Consider the following 20,024-nt stretch of genomic DNA (forward strand, 5'->3'; position numbering starts at 1 on the left):
TTCAATTCTAATAAACTAGTTTCATGCTCAGGTTCATTATGTGTTTCTGGATCATAAATAAACTCCTCAGCTGTTATTTTAAATGAATCAGCTTCATCTATAGCTTGTCTCAATTTACTAGTCACTCTCTTTGTAGGTAAAACATCTTCTACATACATAGAAAAATCAAACATATCCATCCTCTTGCAGGTGCCAGTCTGCCCCGTGCCAAAAAATGTTACATGATATTTATCTTTGTCTACCTTGGTTACAAGAGCAGGCCATGGCTGATGTCCTTTAATTTTTGCAAAAATCTTGTCATTAATTGAAAACATTATTTACAAATAGCCGAGAATAATTACAAATATTGTAATTATTGTAGAGTAAAATGGATTTAGTTAAAAATAAACATAAACAAACTTCAGCATAATATGAATCCTTGAACTGAGTTATAAGAGATAAGATAAGGACCCCCAGCAGAGTCCAGTCAATCTGACCCTCCTTATCTGATCTGATAACAGACCCTTCTCTGCACTGTTATTTGAAATATTTTCAGGATTTTTAATTACATTTTCTTACCTAGCTGTTTAATTCTTTTCCACTTTGATAAATAAAAGTCAAGATAACATTCACTAGTTGAAAGTAAACAAATTATAGTAAAAATTATGTATAAAATTGCAGTATTTACTCATAAAATTAGCAAAAAATCAGGAGCACAAACTACACTAGACTTGCCTTGCTGCTCTCTCAAGCCACTCTCCTTGTGAAGCTTAAAATTGTATTAAGTGTTAACACCAGATTTCACTTCCTAAACGCTTAAAAATAGTGTTTAGAGAAGTTATTTTTCTAACATTTTCCGGGGGAAGACCCCCGGACCCCCCTTGCCTACTGAGGGGTACAACATACCCCCCAGACCCACCGGGGGCGGCAGTCTCCGATTTCGCCCAGGGCGGCAAAGTCCCTAGGGCCGTGCCTGATTGGGAGTTATACCATTTTGTTTAGAATCTAAAGGGCTATAACATACTAAACAGTTTGTGAGACTACACTCAGTCACAGAGCTATATACAGCGTGTTTCATAACTCTCCTAATCTTTTAAGGGATTATTTCCGGGTTCATAGTAAATTTAAATATCACATTTAAATCTTCTGAAAGTCTATTGTTACTCGCAGAGCCGCCATTTTGTATTTAAAACATTGCTTTTTTTCTCAATAACCGTGATAAACTATTCTCCTGATTCACTCCATGATTTGCTTGACACGTTACACACAAAGGCCAGAGGCCTATGTATACAGATAAATCTAAGGTTAAAAGAGGCTGTCGACTGCTTTGAAATGGTGTTTTATATTTCAAATCTGTAATGAATATATTTCAGTTTATTTCTGTAAAAACCAGGATAATGCAAACGTACAGAATACCGGTGGATTGTCAGGCCATGTTTGGTAAGGCCAAGGGTCTAGTCTCCTTGTATATTACCTGGGACAAGTGGGAGCAGACGACACCAACATCCTCACTGTGGCTGCAGTCTGTGAGGCCCCAAGGCTGATGTAAACATTCAGTCAGAGAACTCTCATTGCCCGCACAATGAACACCGTTCAACCATATTACCCCCTCACCTTGTCCAAATGCGGCTTCCTTGAGAGACTATGAAAAAACATATTGTACCAACTCATACTTTACACTCCTAAAGATGAAATTATTTTTTTAAGCTTCAGTACTCAGCTTCAGTTTTTTATAGTATATACTAAAATGCTGTGGTTTTAATTAAATAGATAGCTAGCTTTCATCTTTATGATGACAAGTTTATAAACAATAACTATATGCAATAACTATATGGGGGTATTGATATGGCCATAACCAAATAATTATAATAATTCCACCATGTACCAGACAATGTGATGCTCAAAGCGAATTGAAAAAGACTGTTAAATCACAGTAACTTGGAAATCAATTTCCTGATTTTTTCGGATCAAAATTTTAGATCAAAATCAATCCAATCTCATAATGTAGGTAGCCTTGGGCTAAAGAATTCATTCAAAAATCAACAAATCTTTATAAAATCGTAACATGACGTCACTGATATTGGAATTTTAGCATAGAAACCTTAATGTATACAGACCAGACCAACTAATTGGTTTATTATTAAGAACTATCATATACAGTACCTTGGCTGGACCATTGTAGCCGAGGGATCTACAGACCACTGAAGCTTCTTTGTCTTCAAAGTCATCATCACAGACAGTGCCCCAGACTCCGAACTTCCTCACCTCCAGCCTTCCAGAAACCTTTGTCAGAGAATCATCTTTCTGTGGACTTCCAACCAGCCTCACGATCACAGGTAGCTGTAATGCAAAACCATAATCATATACAGTGCCTCGGACTTGAATCTATCTCACATTATGCCTTTGGCAGAGAATCATCGTTCTGTGGATTTCCCACCAGCCTCACGATCACAGGTAGCTGTAATGCAAAACCATAATCATATACAGTGCCTCGGACTTGAATCTTTCTCACATTATGCCTTTGGCAGAGAATCATCTTTCTGTGGATTTCCCACAAGCCTCACGATCACAGGTAGCTGTAATGCAAAACCATAATCATATACAGTGCCTCAAACTCCAATCTTTCTCACATTATGCCTTTGGCAGAGAATCATCTTTCTGTGGATTTCCCACCAGCCTCACGATCACAGGTAGCTGTAATGCAAAACCATAATCATATACAGTGCCTCAAACTCCAATCTTTCTCACATTATGCCTTTGGCAGAGAATCATCTTTCTGTGGATTTCCCACCAGCCTCACGATCACAGGTAGCTGTAATGCAAAACCATAATCATATACAGTGCCTCAAACTCCAATCTTTCTCACATTATGCCTTTGGCAGAGAATCATCTTTCTGTGTATTCTGCAAACTGCAGACAAGTGAATTTCCATCTACTTGGCTGGAATTCCACTAAATTATTCCCTTAAAATTGTCAGATTTATTTCCTATTTAAATGTCATTAGTTGTAATGAGTACTTAGGTTTCCTGCTACAGGGAAGATAGTTATATAAGGTGTGGTTTTTATTGAATAATTGATAGCTTAGTATGAAGTAACATTTTTTTCAAATTTCATTAAAATATGTCCATAGACAAGCAAGACGCAACAGTTTATTTTACTCTCCATAAGAATAACATAGTAATTTTAAATTTAAACTTTTTTGGAATTTTTCCGTAACCGTTAGACATACTAAAACGCTTCAATATACTATTTTGAGCTCTACAAAATGGTTTGGAAATAAATTGCAAAATTTTATGTTTTCAGGGTGAAAAATGGGAAAAAGCCATTTTTACCCCATAAACCTCTGTTCCCATACTATTCCAATCATGCTGGTTCGTGAATTCGTTTGATTAAATGTAGGTTTACATGTTTAATCCAAATTTCATAAAAATCGGATAATTTTAGCTTGAGTTATCGTGATAATGGACACATATGAGTGAAAATTTAAAAATGTACGTTTTCATGTCCCTGGCCTTTTACTTCGTAGATACTGGATTTGTAGTTTATTATTATGTGTTTTAATATTTTTTGGGACGGGGGCAACATGTTACACACATTTATTTAGTTTTAAATAGGTTCTAGGTATTTTTTTCGTATTTTTAAAGTCTCGAAATTCACGACCATGACGTGTCCCTAGGGTACATTTTCCAACTTTCACACTGTTTTTAGACTAATTATTCATACCGAAATATATAAAGCCATATTTTTATGTCATCAATGGTTATTAAACTTACAAAAAAGGAGCATATTATAATTTTATTGTCATTGCAGACTGACTACCATGACAAAATAAGTCTGTCCCTCGATTTGGCGTCACGACCATTTGGGAAACATTTTCAACTTTGGAGCACGACAGTGGCAAGCCTGGCGTCGATGGAGTCAGTTGGTTTTAGAGACTAGTTCGGGGTGTACGTCAGGATTGTAGTGCCGGTCATTTTGAGTTGAAAGGAGGAATTACAAGATTAATAAAGGAAAGATTGTGTTTTTTGTAATTTTGGTGTGTCCATGACCGTACGTAGTCATTCGATGAAGTAGACATGGTGTTAATTTTTGTTTATAAGATATTTCAATTGCTAGATCAACCTAGAAGTCCACTTTGTATCCTCGAACATGAGGTGCAGGGCTACCGCCAGAACAGAGCCAAATAACACGTAATTTCACGACCAAAGTTTCACGACCATCGTGGTTTTTTTCACGACCAATCCAGCCTTATGGATTATAGTGTGTTTGGTCGTGACAATAACTTTAATATAATTGTAAATTGAACAGTTTAGATCAATTGAAACACATAGTTTTATTATAACTAACAGTATAATTGAAGGATTGTTTGGAAAGATTTAGATTATTCCAGACAATTCACGACCGTACCGCTTGTCCCTGACCATCACGTTTATGATTTCTATCATGAAAATTTCAAAAATTAAAATATCGTCATATTTCAATGTTTTATACACAAAAGAAGCAGACCTCTATACAAACATAACGATTTTTCGGGTCTCAGGTAAGTTTTTTCGGAGTTATACAAACTTAAAAAGATTTTATTGGCTTTTTTCTATTTTTTTAGTTTTTTAAATTTTTTTTTAGAAAGACCAAATATACCAAAAGCTTAGTGACCTTTTTATTGTATAATGGTCATAAAAGTAAATTAGTTTATAGCAAAACATAGTTATAAAAATAATATTAACTATTTTTAATATTCATTTAAACGTCCATTATGGTCGTGACAGGATTTTGTGTTTTTCTACTAAAGATGCTCTTTAAAAAGAAAACTACCAAAGATATTGCGTTACCATGGACATTTTATGAAACTTAAAATGTTAACGAAATAAAAATAATAATAAAAGTTTTGAAAAAAGGGGAAAAAAATTTGCAAAGTGCTTTTCCTGAAAACGTACGTTTTTAAATTTTCACTCATATATAAATATATGAATTTGAACGGATGGTGTTTTTGGCCTCTGGGCACATCAAAAAGTAAATTGGTCCTAGGTCCAGGTCTTACCACGAGACCTACCAACGGTAATAGCTTATTTCCGATATGGGAAATTCGCTAAAATAAAAGATTTTTTATAGTATTTTAGAGCTGAAAATAATAATAAAATGAATATGTATATATAATTATGGAATTTATATTTATATGTATTTAGGATACGTTTACACTATTTTTTATACTAAAAAATAATTGACTTCAAACGCTCTAAAAAGAATGAAATAATTTCAATAAAGTAAACTTTTGTATTAGGCAAGCTCACGTATTTTAAGTCGGCGCGGCTCTATGATGATTTTTGATACAAAATTTAAAGAGGGTGTCCATATTGCAGGTGACTATCTATAACTAAAGGTGTTAATCTGCATATATTTTTCATAGTTATGCGTTAAGTGTTATTTTATTACTGTAATCAGAGATCGGCATTATAGTGGTATTAACGAGTATCTTTAAAAAGATTATAACGCATTTAAATGTTTCTAACTTGGAAAAGTAACGTTTTAATACCTACTAAACTAGCTTCTTTTCCCTATCATTATATCAAACTAAATTATTTTCCTATTCATATAGAACATTTGTGTGTGTTATTTTCATAATGCATTTATTCTGAAGTAAACATAAAATACAAGAAAAAATTTCCTTTACTTTAATATATAAACAAAACAGTTCAGTATGTTTTTTATATATTTATGTTATCCAGCTACAATTTATTGATTTTCAAAATACACACACAATATTTAATTTCAATCATATTTGCAGTTTGAGCCGCGCCGACTTGAAATACGTGAGCTTGCCTAATACAAAAGTTTACTTTATTGAAATTATTTCATTCTTTTTAGAGCGTTTAAAGTCGGTTGTATTTTTTTACAAAAATAAATTATTTCATGATTTTTAGTGACTGTATAATTTTTTATGTACTTGAGGTTTTTTGATAAGCAAAACTGTTTGAAACAATTAAAAGTTCCACAGAACAATCATTATTTTAAAACTGCTTGAGTCACCTGTTCAGGTTACATAATCAATGGGTATGAAAATACACATTTGTACATATTCCTTAAGAAAGAAAGAGTTGTCCATTACATTAGGCCTAATGAAAAACTAATTGTCTTTTTTAGATACATTGAAATGTCAGACATCATCGTTTCCTGCAATCGGTGTACTATACATTATAAAAAGAAATACAGTAACGTCTCAAGCCTTTTGGAACAATATGAAAGTTATTCCTCAGCTACCAGCACTAAAAAATCTCTCAAAAGTGGAAAATTGGTCGTTAACACGTATAGTACCTTTGGAAAATATTATATGAAAGATTGGTTCAGCTAAAAGTGGTGTAAGTCATGTAGGGGGTTTTGTTTGATCAAGATATAGCCTAGTCGAAATTGCAAATCATCTTCCTCTAGGACTTTCCGAAGCAGGCATAATAGTATTGATATGTTATAGTAACTGGGTAGAGAATATTAATAAACATTCCACATCTGCAAATGAAATATGTATATGAAAGATTGGTTCAGCTAAAAGTGGTGCAAGCCATGTAGGTGGTTTTGTTTGATCAAGATATAGCCTAGTCGAAATTGCAAATCATCTTCCTCTAGGACTTTCCGAAGCAGGCATAATAGTATTGATATGATATAGTAACTGGGTAGAGAATATCAATAAACATTCCACATTTGCAAATGCATGTTTAGTAATTAAAATATTTAACACTTTTAAGACAATTGACGATTATGCACTGTCACTTCTTAGGTCGTGTAAGGAATAATTGCATTTAATTTATATTTAGACCTGTTTTACCAATGCTTTGGTTTTCACAATACACCTTTATTTGTCAATATCATACAGCTATTCACTGAAACATACATGTTTTTGTAAGTCAGAATATTCAATACTAAAAACAGAATTACTATATACACAAATCAGGTCAAACGTTAAAATACATTTTTTATAGTAACCAAAACAAAATGCATTTTTCTCAATGTAATTCATTTAGGCTCCATGGCAAGAAATAGTTTATTGATCAATATGAAGCAACTGTTTCATGAAGAATTGTCTGTAGCTTCATTTAAATGGTTTCAACTAACAGCTGTAGGAATGCTATTATTATTTATTGCCTTCTCTGCACAAATGTAAACAAAATAAATGTTGAATATTTAAGGTTTTCAGAATTTTACACCGTAACAAATATTATACTTAAACATAATATATAAGGTACCAAATAGAAACTCTCCTGGTTATTTTGGTGGTGAAACCACACTGATCGGTAAAAGAATCACAGAGAAATTGGTGAACATACATAGAAAAAAAAAAAACATCGCCACAAACAAATTGAGAACCTCCTCCTTTTGTTGGTAGTGGGGAAGTCGGTTAAAAAAAATAGGTGCATACCTGCCTGAACAAAAATATATTAAATTATTTTTTTTATAAAGTTTTATAGTATGTTAAAGCTGAAAATAATAATATATATATATAATTATATATTTTATCTAGGCCTAAAGAGTCCCATTTCCCTCATCCCTTTTCCAAAAAAATTTACATTTAAAATTGCTATGTTATTCTTATGGAGAAAAAGAAAACTGTTATAGCTTGCTTGTTTATAGTTAGATATTGATCAAGTTTGGCAAATTTATTTATTTTAACCTCCCCGGTATTGTTATAAATTTATAAAAAACACTTTTCCCTTCCCCGTAAGCAGAAAACTTAGGTATTGTAGCCTACTTGTTAAATCTAATTTTGTTTAAATAGGGAATAAACAACACTACCTTAGTCCCCAGGTTTGCTGCAGATGAGTATTTTATTTGTAATTTCCTACTCCATTGGCATTTTCAATGGTTTTTGTATGAACAGTCCAAACCCTAGTCTTCTTGTCACTTTCAACCATCATCGTGTTTGTTGACCTTTTGATAGGTAGCATTATCAGTTGAAGCCCTCAAAAAAATTAGGAAACAGTTTATGCAGATTTTGCTTGATGTTGTTGTTTGTTTGTGTGTGCTACGATATTGTAGTTTATCAGGTACCTGTAGGTTGGCGGGCTCTGAAGAATTGAACCAGTGTGCAAAAAGCCCAAAATGTGGCTGACAGACCTAGGTCAGACATCAACCTTTAACTAATGGAATAATGGCTCATATGAGTTTTTATGATATTTAAATTTTGTTATTTATTTTATTGCTTTGGAATTTTAGTTTATTACTACTAAGAGATGTTGGCCCGCCCTACGTACAGGAATCGAGGAGTAAATTAAAACTGAATACAATTCTGAACAGCTAGTTTACACATATAAAGACAAATTCTAGCAGTTTTATGGGAAAAATCAACTTGTAAACAAATGTCACATGAACAGCAACTATTTCTTTCATCCGATTATAGGATTATACAATATGCATTTTAAATCCAATACTTTTACAATAAAACATCAATTGTGTTGATTTGAAAAGCCTTGAAGTGAGATTGGCGGCTGATTCACACACACTGGTTTTGAGTACAGTAGCTAAATAAATACCAAATTCCATTGCATACTATCACTCACCGTTCCTTAACTTACCTGATTAGATAATAACTTGGTAATATTGCATTTAAATATACAAAGAGGTCTCCTAAACAAAATTGACCGTCTATTGGTTGAGCTCCTTACGCATACACCTGATCTCCTAATTATATCGGAGCATGGGCTGAAAGCTGAAGAAATAACTGTTGTAAATATTAGAGGATATACTTTGTGTGCTAGCTTCTGTCGAACTCAATATATGTGGGGGGGTATAGCGCTATTCAGAAAGAATAACCTGAAGACTGAAATAGAAGACTTAAACTTATTCGAGCTGGGTTTCCACCGACCAACTGAATTGGAATTCGAAACAATAGCAGTCAAAATTAAAATAAAAAAGAACAATATTATCCTACTAGGTACTTACAGATCCCCTGCCTCAAGCACTGATAGCTTCCTCAGCAAACTTGAAAATTTTCTGCATTCTTATAGTAAAACCAAAAGCAAAATTGTCATCTTAGGTGATACAAATTTTAATATTCTGAGAGCTGACGACCCACACATAAAAGAACTGAACGACCTATTACTTCAACATGGATGCTATGCCTATCCCCTAGAAGCCACACGAGTCACGCCTACTACAGTCACTAGCATTGACGGATGCTACACAAACATCCAAAGAGCGGACATCAAGGTAAACGCATACAGCAACCCGATATCAGACCATCACCTCCTAACCTGTGAAATCAATAGTAAACTGGAATATTCTGGTGCTACATATAAATCCATACGAAGTTTTTCAACTCAAAACTTAAATAGACTAAAAAGTAAGTTGCACAAGATTGATTGGAGCAGTATGACAGGAGAGACAACAATAGACAACATCTACAACAACTTTTTATCAACTTTTCAACTCATTATTGATGAAACCATGCCTAAGACACTAAAGAAGATGTCAACAACAAATAGGCCTACAGTATTTTGGAATGAGCACACCTACAACCTAAGAGACAAGCTACAAGAGGCGCAGGATGGGTACCAACTCACTGGTCTGATCCAGGATAAAATAAAATTTCTACAGCACAAGGCGGCATATGATCGTGATATCATAAATAACAGGAAAATGCACAATCAAAACAGAATACGTAAAGCTGATAATAAGAGCAAAGAAATCTGGAATATCATCAATTCAGAACGAAATAAAACAACTGCAAGAAAAAGCAACATTACCCTACATATAAACAATGAAACCATTTCCGATCACTACCACATCTGTAATATTTTTAACAAACAATTTGCCCTCTCCACTCCAAACCTGCATAGAACCTCGGATATAACTCAAATACCGGACCAAACTAACGAGATACCAGCATTGCATTCCTTTCAACCCATTACTGAAAAAGAACTAGACAATCTCTTCAAGAGCCTAAAGGCAAACAACTCATCAGGCTTTGACACAATAACAGGGAAAATGTTGAAATTTTGCCAGGAAGAATTAAGGAATCCAATTAGATACATAATAAATGAGTCAATATTACAGGCTAAAATTCCCAAAAAACTAAAAATTGCTAAAATTCATCCGATATATAAGAAAGGTGAAGCTAGAGACCCAAACAATTACAGGCCCATTTCTAACCTGCCCGTTATCTCCAAACTCCTAGAGAGAGCAATATATAATCAAATTATCACACACCTGGACTCCAACAACCTCCTCTCCGTATGCCAACATGGCTTCAGGAAGAACCTCAGCACCACTACCGCAATCTCAAAACTAGTCACTCATATCACCGATATTTGGGAAGAAAGAAAAAATGCCTCTGGAATCTTCCTTGATCTACAGAAAGCCTTCGACACTCTTGATTGGGATATCCTCAGAACCAAATTAATCAGCATGAATATCCAAGGCAAAGCACTGGAATGGATCGACAGTTATCTGACAGATAGATACCAATATGTAGAAATTGAAAGTCAACACCATAACACCATTTACACCACCAAATCATCACTTAGAAATACATCAAGAGGAATTCCCCAAGGTTCCATATTGGGTCCCCTCCTCTTCATCATTTACATCAATAGCCTCCCCTCCAGTTTTGACAACGACCAAAAATGCATACTTTTTACCGATGACACCACTATTGTTGTTCCAACAAATCGTCAAGCATCCAACATTAACTTAAAAAAATCAACAATGGATCAAGCAACAACAGCCTGTGAAGATATAAACCTCATTATCAACAAGAACAAAACAGTACACATCAACTTCCGAATAAACAATAACAATAAAAGAACAGACGATTGGTCCGGATTGAGCATTCCCACGGTTGACTCAACTAAATTCCTGGGTATCTACATTGACGAAAACCTAAGCTGGCAGATCCATATAGATTACCTTAGTAAAAAACTGTCTACTGCACTCTTTGTACTCCGTAGAATCTGCAACACCACCGATCTGGACACTACAATGATAGCCTACCACTCCATCTTCGCTTCACACTTGAGATATGGCATTGCCGCATGGGGTTCTACATCTGCCAAAAACCTCGAAAGAATATTAATTCTACAGAAAAAGACCGTAAGAACAATCTTGAGGTTGGACCCAAATGAACACTGCAAACCACACTTCATCCGACTCAACATCCTTACCATCACATCACTGTATATCCTTGAAACCATCATTTATTCCATAAACTTAACACCTGTCCGCAGACAAGAACTCCATACACATAATACAAGACACAAAGCAAACATAGATCTACCCCAACATAGACTCTCTAAATTCAGCAATACACCACAATACACTGGCTCAAAATTCTACAACTTGCTACCACAACAATTTAAACATCTACACAACAATAAAACATTTGTCCAACACTTAAAAAAATACCTCACCAATAGACCATATTACAACATAAACGAGTACATAGAGGAACATTCTTACACACACATACGCCAGCTCACTTCGTGAATATACAGAAAAATCCCGTCCAGACGGAAGAACTATGACGATTCCCCGATCTACGGATTGTGGTGAAGACATCGAAGGTAAAAGGTAAAAGGTAAAAGGTGGGATGGCGTGCGATAGGCTTAGCTGCTGCAAAGAGTATATGTGTGTGTGACTGTATGCTAGGAAAAGAAATGTATGTTATGTTGTTTATTATTAATTATGTTAGGAAATGTGTATTTTACTTTTGTTCATATCATGTATTATTGTTATTACTATTATTATTTAGAGGTTAACTGTAAGAAAGGACCATGAGGTCCTAAGTTCGCCTCAATAAAGAAGGATTTTCATTTCATTTCATTACCTCCGTGGCCACTGAAACCCTAAGAGGATTCTGGCCTCCCATTCTATTCTATCCCCTGCCTCTTCTAGAATGTAGATCCCAGTCTAGAGATGTCTTTAATAACTTGGTCTTCATTCTTGGTATTCCAAGTCGTCGTCTACCTTGAGCTACACCTTAGAATACACTTTTGAAAGTTGCTGATGTATATTCTCTCCACCACGCATAGCCTGCCCATCCGAGCCTTTTACTTTTGTTCGTATCTCAACCTTCGTTATCTTGAACTACTGGTCCGTATATTTTTTCTACACTCTATTCACAAACTCAGCAATAAGGAATTTCGGTTCTTTGGTCAGTCAATGCCCAAATTTCTAAACCATACAGTACTAATGGTAAAGTTGTTATGGTATGTTATGAATCAATTTTGGTTTCTTCTGACACCCTGCAGCTTATTGGATATTTTTCTAGAGACATACTACACCGACATTTTCATTACCAACCAAAATTTTGGTATGCCGACATACGCACATTTGAACATAAAAATAAGAAGGGGATCGTTTGCTAAAAAATATTTCCCAAACATAAGTTAAAATTTTCATGGCATAAACTTTACTTACACAGATTGAATTTATGAAAAACTTGATTATTCACAAGTGTTTGAGATGTATAGTCTAAAATAACACATTTCCTGATAACATGTGATGACGCAGATCCTTTATGGGAGGAAACAAAATTAGGTACAATTTAAAAAGAAATTGTATGTCGGCAAACACAGAGGATCAATATTTGTTTTAAGCAAATAACTTGTAGGCTAACAGAAACATTTCAATGACAGTTTGAAACCAGCTGTTAGTTAAACCAGCACTGAAACAACTTTAAATTGTTAGCGTTGGCTGCTGGACTTGAAACAAATTGAAACCTAATCAAATCAAAATACCTTTATTCTCGAGCAATACTGGTTTACAGAATAACTCACATCACTAAAACTAAATATTCACTAGTCATATATCTAAACAAATTATGTACATGAACAAAAATGACAAACCTGCTTTACAATGCATTTCAACGGTTTTTTTAAGCTAAGGCCGAAAGGCTTTTGAACTGATAGGGTAGGTCTTTGTAAATGGTTGGGCCAAAATAGGAGAACCCCCTCCTCCTTATTTCTAAATTAATTTTTGGAAAGTGGAGGAGGGTGTCTTGCCGTTGAGCAATTGCTCCACGTGTCACAAGTCTTTCCATCAGGTATTTTGGTTCTCTATGAGATAATACCCGTTGGATGAGACAACAAGTTTGCACTCTGTATACAGCATCGGCTGGCAACAGACCAGCAGAATCCCGGAAAGAGGATATGTGTATGATGTGGATGATGCTTATGAAGTCCGTAGACAAAACAAACTGCGGTATTTTTCAGCCTATTAAATCGGTTCACATCCTCCCAGGAAATACTGTTGCCATATGCAGGAATGCAGTAATACATCACTGACAACACCAGAGACAGAACTTGCTTCAATTTTGCAGTCTCTGGAAGAATCAAACGGAATCTGAACAGTCCTCGCAGTCTTCAAACAGTAGTTTGAGAAACGTAAGTGATGTGGTTGGAGAAGGTAAGACCACTGTCAAGAACCACGCCCAAAGTCCTGACAGTGTCATAAACCCTAAGGTTTTCATTGTCAAGTTTAATATGCACGTCAACGTTGTAGATTTTTTTAATTACAATGGGTGGTGATCCGATGTGGATCACTGTGCATTTTTCAACATTCAACTTAAGGCTGTGCTTCCTTGACAACTCACTTATTCTCTCAAGATTCATGTTTGCATCCTCAAAGGCACTGTTGAATGAGACGATTGGGTAGGAGAAATGCAACTATGGCAGTCATCTGCATATGCATACACATTACAGTGACGTACACACGTGGTAAGATCGGCTGTGTAGAGTGTAAAACCAGATGGGTCTCAGAAACCTCTCCTGTGGCACTCCCCTACGCTTTTTAAGGAAAGTGAAGGTGTCTACACCCATCCTGATTACCTGGGATCTGTTTCCAAAGTACGACCTTAGCCAGCTAATAGCCACATCCCCAAATCCAAAGTGTCTCCATTTGCTGAGGAGCAAACCATAGCTGCTGGAATCAAAGGCCTGCGAATAATCGAGCATGTTTAAAGAGCTACATCCACGGCCAACTTTAACTCCAGACCGCGGCCTGCTAAAATTGGCAACGTTGCAAGTAGTGTTGTCTAGCGCCAGACGTCCCATAAGATAACATGGCAGACAGGTGACACCATCTCATTAATTTGTATAATATTCATTAAAATTAAAATTTATGAACATAAATTTATTAAAAGATTGAAATTAAAACATATAGAATTGAAAACCCCAATTCACACATTTCATTTAACATTTAACATTTCATTCAATGTTTAAATTGAAAAACTATTTTTGTACATTTAATTGGAGTCAATATTTTCATTGCCCATTAACCAAGCTTTTGTATTCTTAAAAAAATACACAAATACCATTAGCCACCTCCAAACAAAACAGCTGTTACTTGCGATGTTGCCACTTCAAAGGCCGCGGCCTGGAGTTAAAGCTGGCCATTTCGAGATCTTGGCAAAACAATCATTACCATATTTTCCCAGAATTTGGATTAGATACGTTGATGACATATTTACTGTTTTTGACAAAAACCAGGACATGAAAATATTTACATAACAAATCAATGGACTTTGGAAAAAAAAATTCAATACAAGTATCCGTTACTATAATTTTTTCTCTTTCTTCATCTACTTCTAACAGTTTTTTTTTTCAAACCTTATAGTTGGTCAATTATAATTGTATCTTTGTCTACATCATAAAATTATTCCATTTTTACAAAATATTCATTCATATCACTGACATGAAAATCTTTAAGAATCGCATTATTGCTCTGTTAAATAATTTCAAAAAACTGAAACTCTAAATTATGGCTTCAACATTCTCTTCTTCCTTACAAAATTATATTTCTTTCAACACAAAAATCATGAAAATCCGTCAAATTGGTTAATTTAGAATCGTGAAATAAAAAAAAACCCTGTCAAGTTTTAATGTAAGATTAACAGTTAACACAGCCTTAGCTATTTGTGATTGTGATACAACTATAGAACTATAATTGTTACATCTATTTGGTTATTTATTTTTAAATTCATGAAATATTTGTATGGTTATATGGTCATAACCATATAACCATACAAATATAAAAATAAATATTTTTATATTTAACACATCCTTCTTGATTGTGATGTCAAGTATTGATTTTAGGAGAAAATATCCTCAAAAAATCAACAAGTGGTACTGTACTATCATGAAAGAGGACAGAATAGGAAGAGAGATACCTGCTGATAATATAAATTTGTTCCTTAAAAGCTACATTGCCTTTTGACATAATCGAAGTTCAGGTAACCTTGTGGAGATCCAAACATAACACTACATTCAGGCTAAAATCTAATCTAATTGTCAAACCATTGTTTACTGTCTACCACATTGTTGTTATGATACAATTATTTTTTATGTTCAAGATTAAGACCAGTATAATGAAGACTTTTTTCAAGTGTGTAATAAAATTTAAGATATTATCAAGACAAGACTAATTAATTTTTATCAATTTGAATATTCACGATGAGCCAATAAATACAAGGAAAAGTGGTAGTTTTTAATAAAACTTCAAAATTATTGACACACTTTGTTGTATTCATTAAGCAATTACACCTCAACACAAAGATTTAAAGAGCTACACTATTAACAAATATAAATATCTAAAATATTTTCCCCAGAAATAAGTTTGTCAGTGAGATTAGATATTTTTCAATCTGCCCATTTCTCGTAGATATTGTTGACGTTTCCTCACCTTGCACATGTTAGGCTCTTCGTCAGATCCATCTTCGCAGTCAGGGACTGTGTCACACATGTAGTGGGCCGGGATACACTCTCCCTTGCCTGCACACTGCCAGAAGTTCTTAGCACAAGTCTTTCCTGGCACCTTGCACACCACCCCAACCACCTGCAGCAATACTTATACTGCAACAACTACCTTTATACAGTTTCCATAAAGTATTTTTATAAAGAAAACCACAAAATCTAGAGAATTATGAGCAAGTATATTGCCGCAGTTTAAACTTTTTAATCCTCCTGTACCACAAAATCAATTTTGCTCTTTTCTTATAATTTTTATAAGGAAAACAAAACTCACTTGGATTAGGAATACATTGAGGACGGAATGGGAACACGAATAACTCCCCTGAAATAGAGTTCCAGGAATTTGATGGCAAACTAAAAGTTACAACACATTCTTAATTAAGTTCAGTTCTAATACCACTCACCACTTGTAAACAAATAATGTGTAGTCTAACTGTGTAATCCAAAAATAGATCTGTCGACAATTTTTAATATTCGCTGTAATAATATACCTTACAATCTTTAAGTAAATTTTTGTTAGGTTATGTGAGTAATTAAAAGTGTAAAACACAATGTTGATTGTGTTGTGCATTTTTAGTATGACATTAAATGTCTAGAAAGTTGGTAGTGTATTCATTCTTTCTTACTCATTGTAGGCTATTCATTCTGTATAGTAGTTTTGTTATTTTACAACATTTTTGAAAAATACCGAAACTACTACAAAATCTGCAATTATTACTTTTGACTCTGAATAGTGAAATTAAAAAGGCCACTCTCTAGTACCTAAATTATTTTCAAAAGATATGTCAGTTGAATGAGCAAGTTTAATTGTTTCATGTTTTCACACAAACAGATGAAATAACACATAAAATGCTGCAATTATGTTGAGTTGTCTTTTCAGTTTGATAGATTTAATTTTAAACTTTATAGCAAGTTACTAATAAAACAAAAAAACTTAAAGAAATACAAAATTATTTTACATTAGCACATACAGTACTTCCTGTTACTCCAATTGAACTTTGTTCTTTTTCAATCAAAAATAAGTTTTACTAGGCAAAGGAATTTTGAATTCTGACTACTAAACTGACCTCCTCAGTGCCACAGTCATGAACGCCCCAGCCTCCAAAGTCACACTCCCGGATGCTCGTCTCATTGCCACGGCATTGTAGGTCGTCTACCAGGTAGAGTACCTTGCTAGAGTTGAGAGGCAAGAAGGCAGAGTGGGGGCGAATCTCTGCTGCTCCAAGGGCGAAGCCAAGCTCTCGACAAACAACTTCAGCATCTCTCATGTCAAACTGATCATCACAAACATAGCCCCACTCTCCTAGAACTGTAGAACACAGTGATATCATTGTTATATGTTACACAAGACACTCTACCTTCCTCAAACATATTAGAATCTCTTATGTCAAACTGATCTACACAAACATAGCCCCACTCTCCTAGAAATGTAAAACACATATATCATTGTTAAAAGTTACACAAGGCACTCTCCCTTCCTCAAACATATTAGAATCTCTTATGTCAAACTGATCAACACAAACATAGCTCACTCTCCTAGAACTGTAAAACACATATATCATTGTTAAAAGTTACACAACTGATCAACACAAACATAGCCCCACTCTCCTAGAACTGTAAAACACATATATCATTGTCAAAAGTTACACAAGGCACTCTCCCTTCCTCAAACATATTAGAATCTCTTATGTCAAACTGATCAACACAAACATAGCCCCACTCTCCTAGAACTGTAAAACACATATATCATTGTTAAAAGTTACACAAGGCACTCTCCCTTCCTCAAACATATTAGAATCTCTTATGTCAAACTGATCAACACAAACATAGCCCCACTCTCCTAGAACTGTAAAACACATATATCATTGTTAAAAGTTACACAAGGCACTCTCCCTTCCTCAAACATATTAAAATATCTTATGTCAAACTGATCAACACAAACATAGCCCCACTCCATGGTGGAAGGAAAAAACATAGGTGTGCTATTCCCACATATTCTGACGTCACTCGGATTGCAAACAAAAGATCACCTGATTGTAACTGTCAAATTAGTATGTATTTGTTTTGATCAATTATTGTTTTTATAATAATAAAAACAATAACAACCAAATCAAAACAATACATATATATACTAATTTGACAGTTACAATCAGGTGATCTTTTGTTTGCAATCCGAGTGATGTCAAAATATGTGGGAATAGCACACCTATGTTTTTTCCTTCCACCATGGCCCCACTCTCCTAGAACTGTAAAACACATATTATCATTGTTACATGTTACACAAGGCACTCTCTCTTCCTCAGACATATTAGAATCTGTTGAGTGCAATTTAATATTTGCCACATGTCTGTTTTTAATGTTATACTTCATTGATGAATACCAGATGGTTAAATTGTTAAATGTGTTGTTATAAATAATAATAGTCTGATCCATGTCTTCTTTAGTTGGTTTAATTAAAAGTGTTGAGTTTAATAATTCAGTTTGCCCTTTTATTTTAATGAGCTAGGTATTTTAATTTAGTGTCCAGGGAAACCACATATTTACAGGTTATGGGCCCAGGGCTGTTTAAATACGGAATTTGTTAATATTTTTTTTTACCTGGCTAATCAAACTGAATTAATATGGCAACTGAACATGAAAAGTATCGAATACCATTGTTTGATGGAACCAACTTCAGCAATTGGACATTTAGAATTGAAACTCTGCTGGAGGAATTAGAATTATTATCTTTCGTAAAGAAATCTTATGTTACCAAAGTTGAATATGTTACCGAAGTTGGAAGAAGACACAGATGAACAACGAGAGAGGAAGGAAGCAAGGTTGTTGGAATTAGCGAAACAAGATCGGAAGTGCAAGTCGCAGATTATACAGCGTATTGCCGACAGCCATTTGGAATATGCAAAAGACAAGGCAACTGCTTTTGAACTATGGCAATCTCTCTGCAACACATTTGAAAGGAAAGGTATTGCTAGCCAACTTCTACTAAGGAAGCAGTTACTAACAATGAAGTTTGATGCGAAGAATGACGTTTTAAATCGTCACTTTCTGAAATTTGACAAAGTCATAAGAGAGTTACGTTCTACAGGAGCAACTGTCGAGGAATCTGACATTGTTTGTCACCTACTACTGACCATGCCCAAAGAATATGACGTTGTTGTCACGGCCATAGAGACTCTATCAATGAAGGACTTATCTCTAAGCTTTGTGAAGGTCAGACTGCTGGAAGAGGAGACAAAGAGGAGGGGCGTTGAAAAATTTGGATTTGATTGTACATCACCACCTACTGCCTTTCAGTCTCATCAATGGAAAAAGGAAAATTTTTCAGGAAATCAAGGAACTTCTGGCAACTTGTATAATTTCACTTGTCACAGATGCGGAAAGCTTGGACACAAACGAGCTAACTGCAGAGTCAAATTACCACAAATTTACAGTGTAAATATATGTGGTTTCCCTGGACACTAAATTAAAATACCTAGCTCATTAAAATAAAAGGGCAAACTGAATTATTAAACTCAACACTTTTAATTAAACCAACTAAAGAAGACATGGATCAGACTATTATTATTTATAACAACACATTTAACAATTTAACCATCTGGTATTCATCAATGAAGTATAACATTAAAAACAGACATGTGGCAAATATTAAATTGCACTCAACACCCCTCCTCAATTTAATAATTTTACATTTGACACAATTAACAAACAAAAAATCCTAACATCTTTCTCAAGAAATGAGAAACGAATGAATAGCTTGATTCTATGCTAATGGTGCCTGTTTCAAGCCATATAGTGCCTTTTGCAAATTGCAAACGGAGCCAGGTTTTCCTTCAACTCCTTCAGGAATGGACATATATATATTTCCTCCTTCAGCTCCCCATGAAGAAAAGCATTGTTGACGTCTAATTATTCAAGAATTAATCCACGTTCATTTGCTACAGCCAGCAACACCCTAACTGTTGCAAGACGAACCACTGGAGCATATGTTTCTTCATAGTCAAAACCCTTTCTCTGTGAACATCCTTTGATAACAAGTCTTGCCTTGTATCGTTCAATATTTCCGTCCATGTCTTTCTTCAATTTGAAAACCCATTTACTGGAGATAGCTTTCCTTCCAGGGGCCCATTTCATAATAAAGTACAAACTAATATTATAAGTAAATCAGCTGATCGCCCAATATAAATCTAATGGAAATTACAAGTTACAAGTTGTAACTTGTAACTTGTAGTTTATTATGAAATGGGCCCCAGGTGGTAGTTCAGTGTAAGTCCAAGTTTTGTTTTCCTTTATAGAGTTAAGTTCTTCCTTTACAGCTTG

General features: G+C 34.6%; 1 protein-coding gene across 1 annotated transcript in view; it reads right to left on the reverse strand.

Annotated features, from left to right (window-relative positions):
- Positions 1-20,024, reverse strand: part of LOC128983454 (uncharacterized) — a 122,786-nt gene that overhangs the window by 30,029 nt on the left and 72,733 nt on the right. Inside the window, exons 16-19 of the mRNA XM_054402751.1 lie at positions 16,775-17,016; positions 15,640-15,792; positions 2,143-2,319; positions 1,454-1,621 (exon numbers count right to left, since the gene is read on the reverse strand). Of these exons, the coding sequence (XP_054258726.1) occupies positions 1,454-1,621; positions 2,143-2,319; positions 15,640-15,792; positions 16,775-17,016 (740 nt within the window). The remainder of the gene's footprint in view (positions 1-1,453; positions 1,622-2,142; positions 2,320-15,639; positions 15,793-16,774; positions 17,017-20,024) is intronic.

This window comes from Macrosteles quadrilineatus, unplaced genomic scaffold (genome assembly GCF_028750875.1).
Source record: "Macrosteles quadrilineatus isolate MER2022 unplaced genomic scaffold, UCM_ALF_1.0 Scaffold_1__1_contigs__length_201487025, whole genome shotgun sequence".
Taxonomy (NCBI): Eukaryota; Metazoa; Arthropoda; class Insecta; order Hemiptera; family Cicadellidae; genus Macrosteles; species Macrosteles quadrilineatus.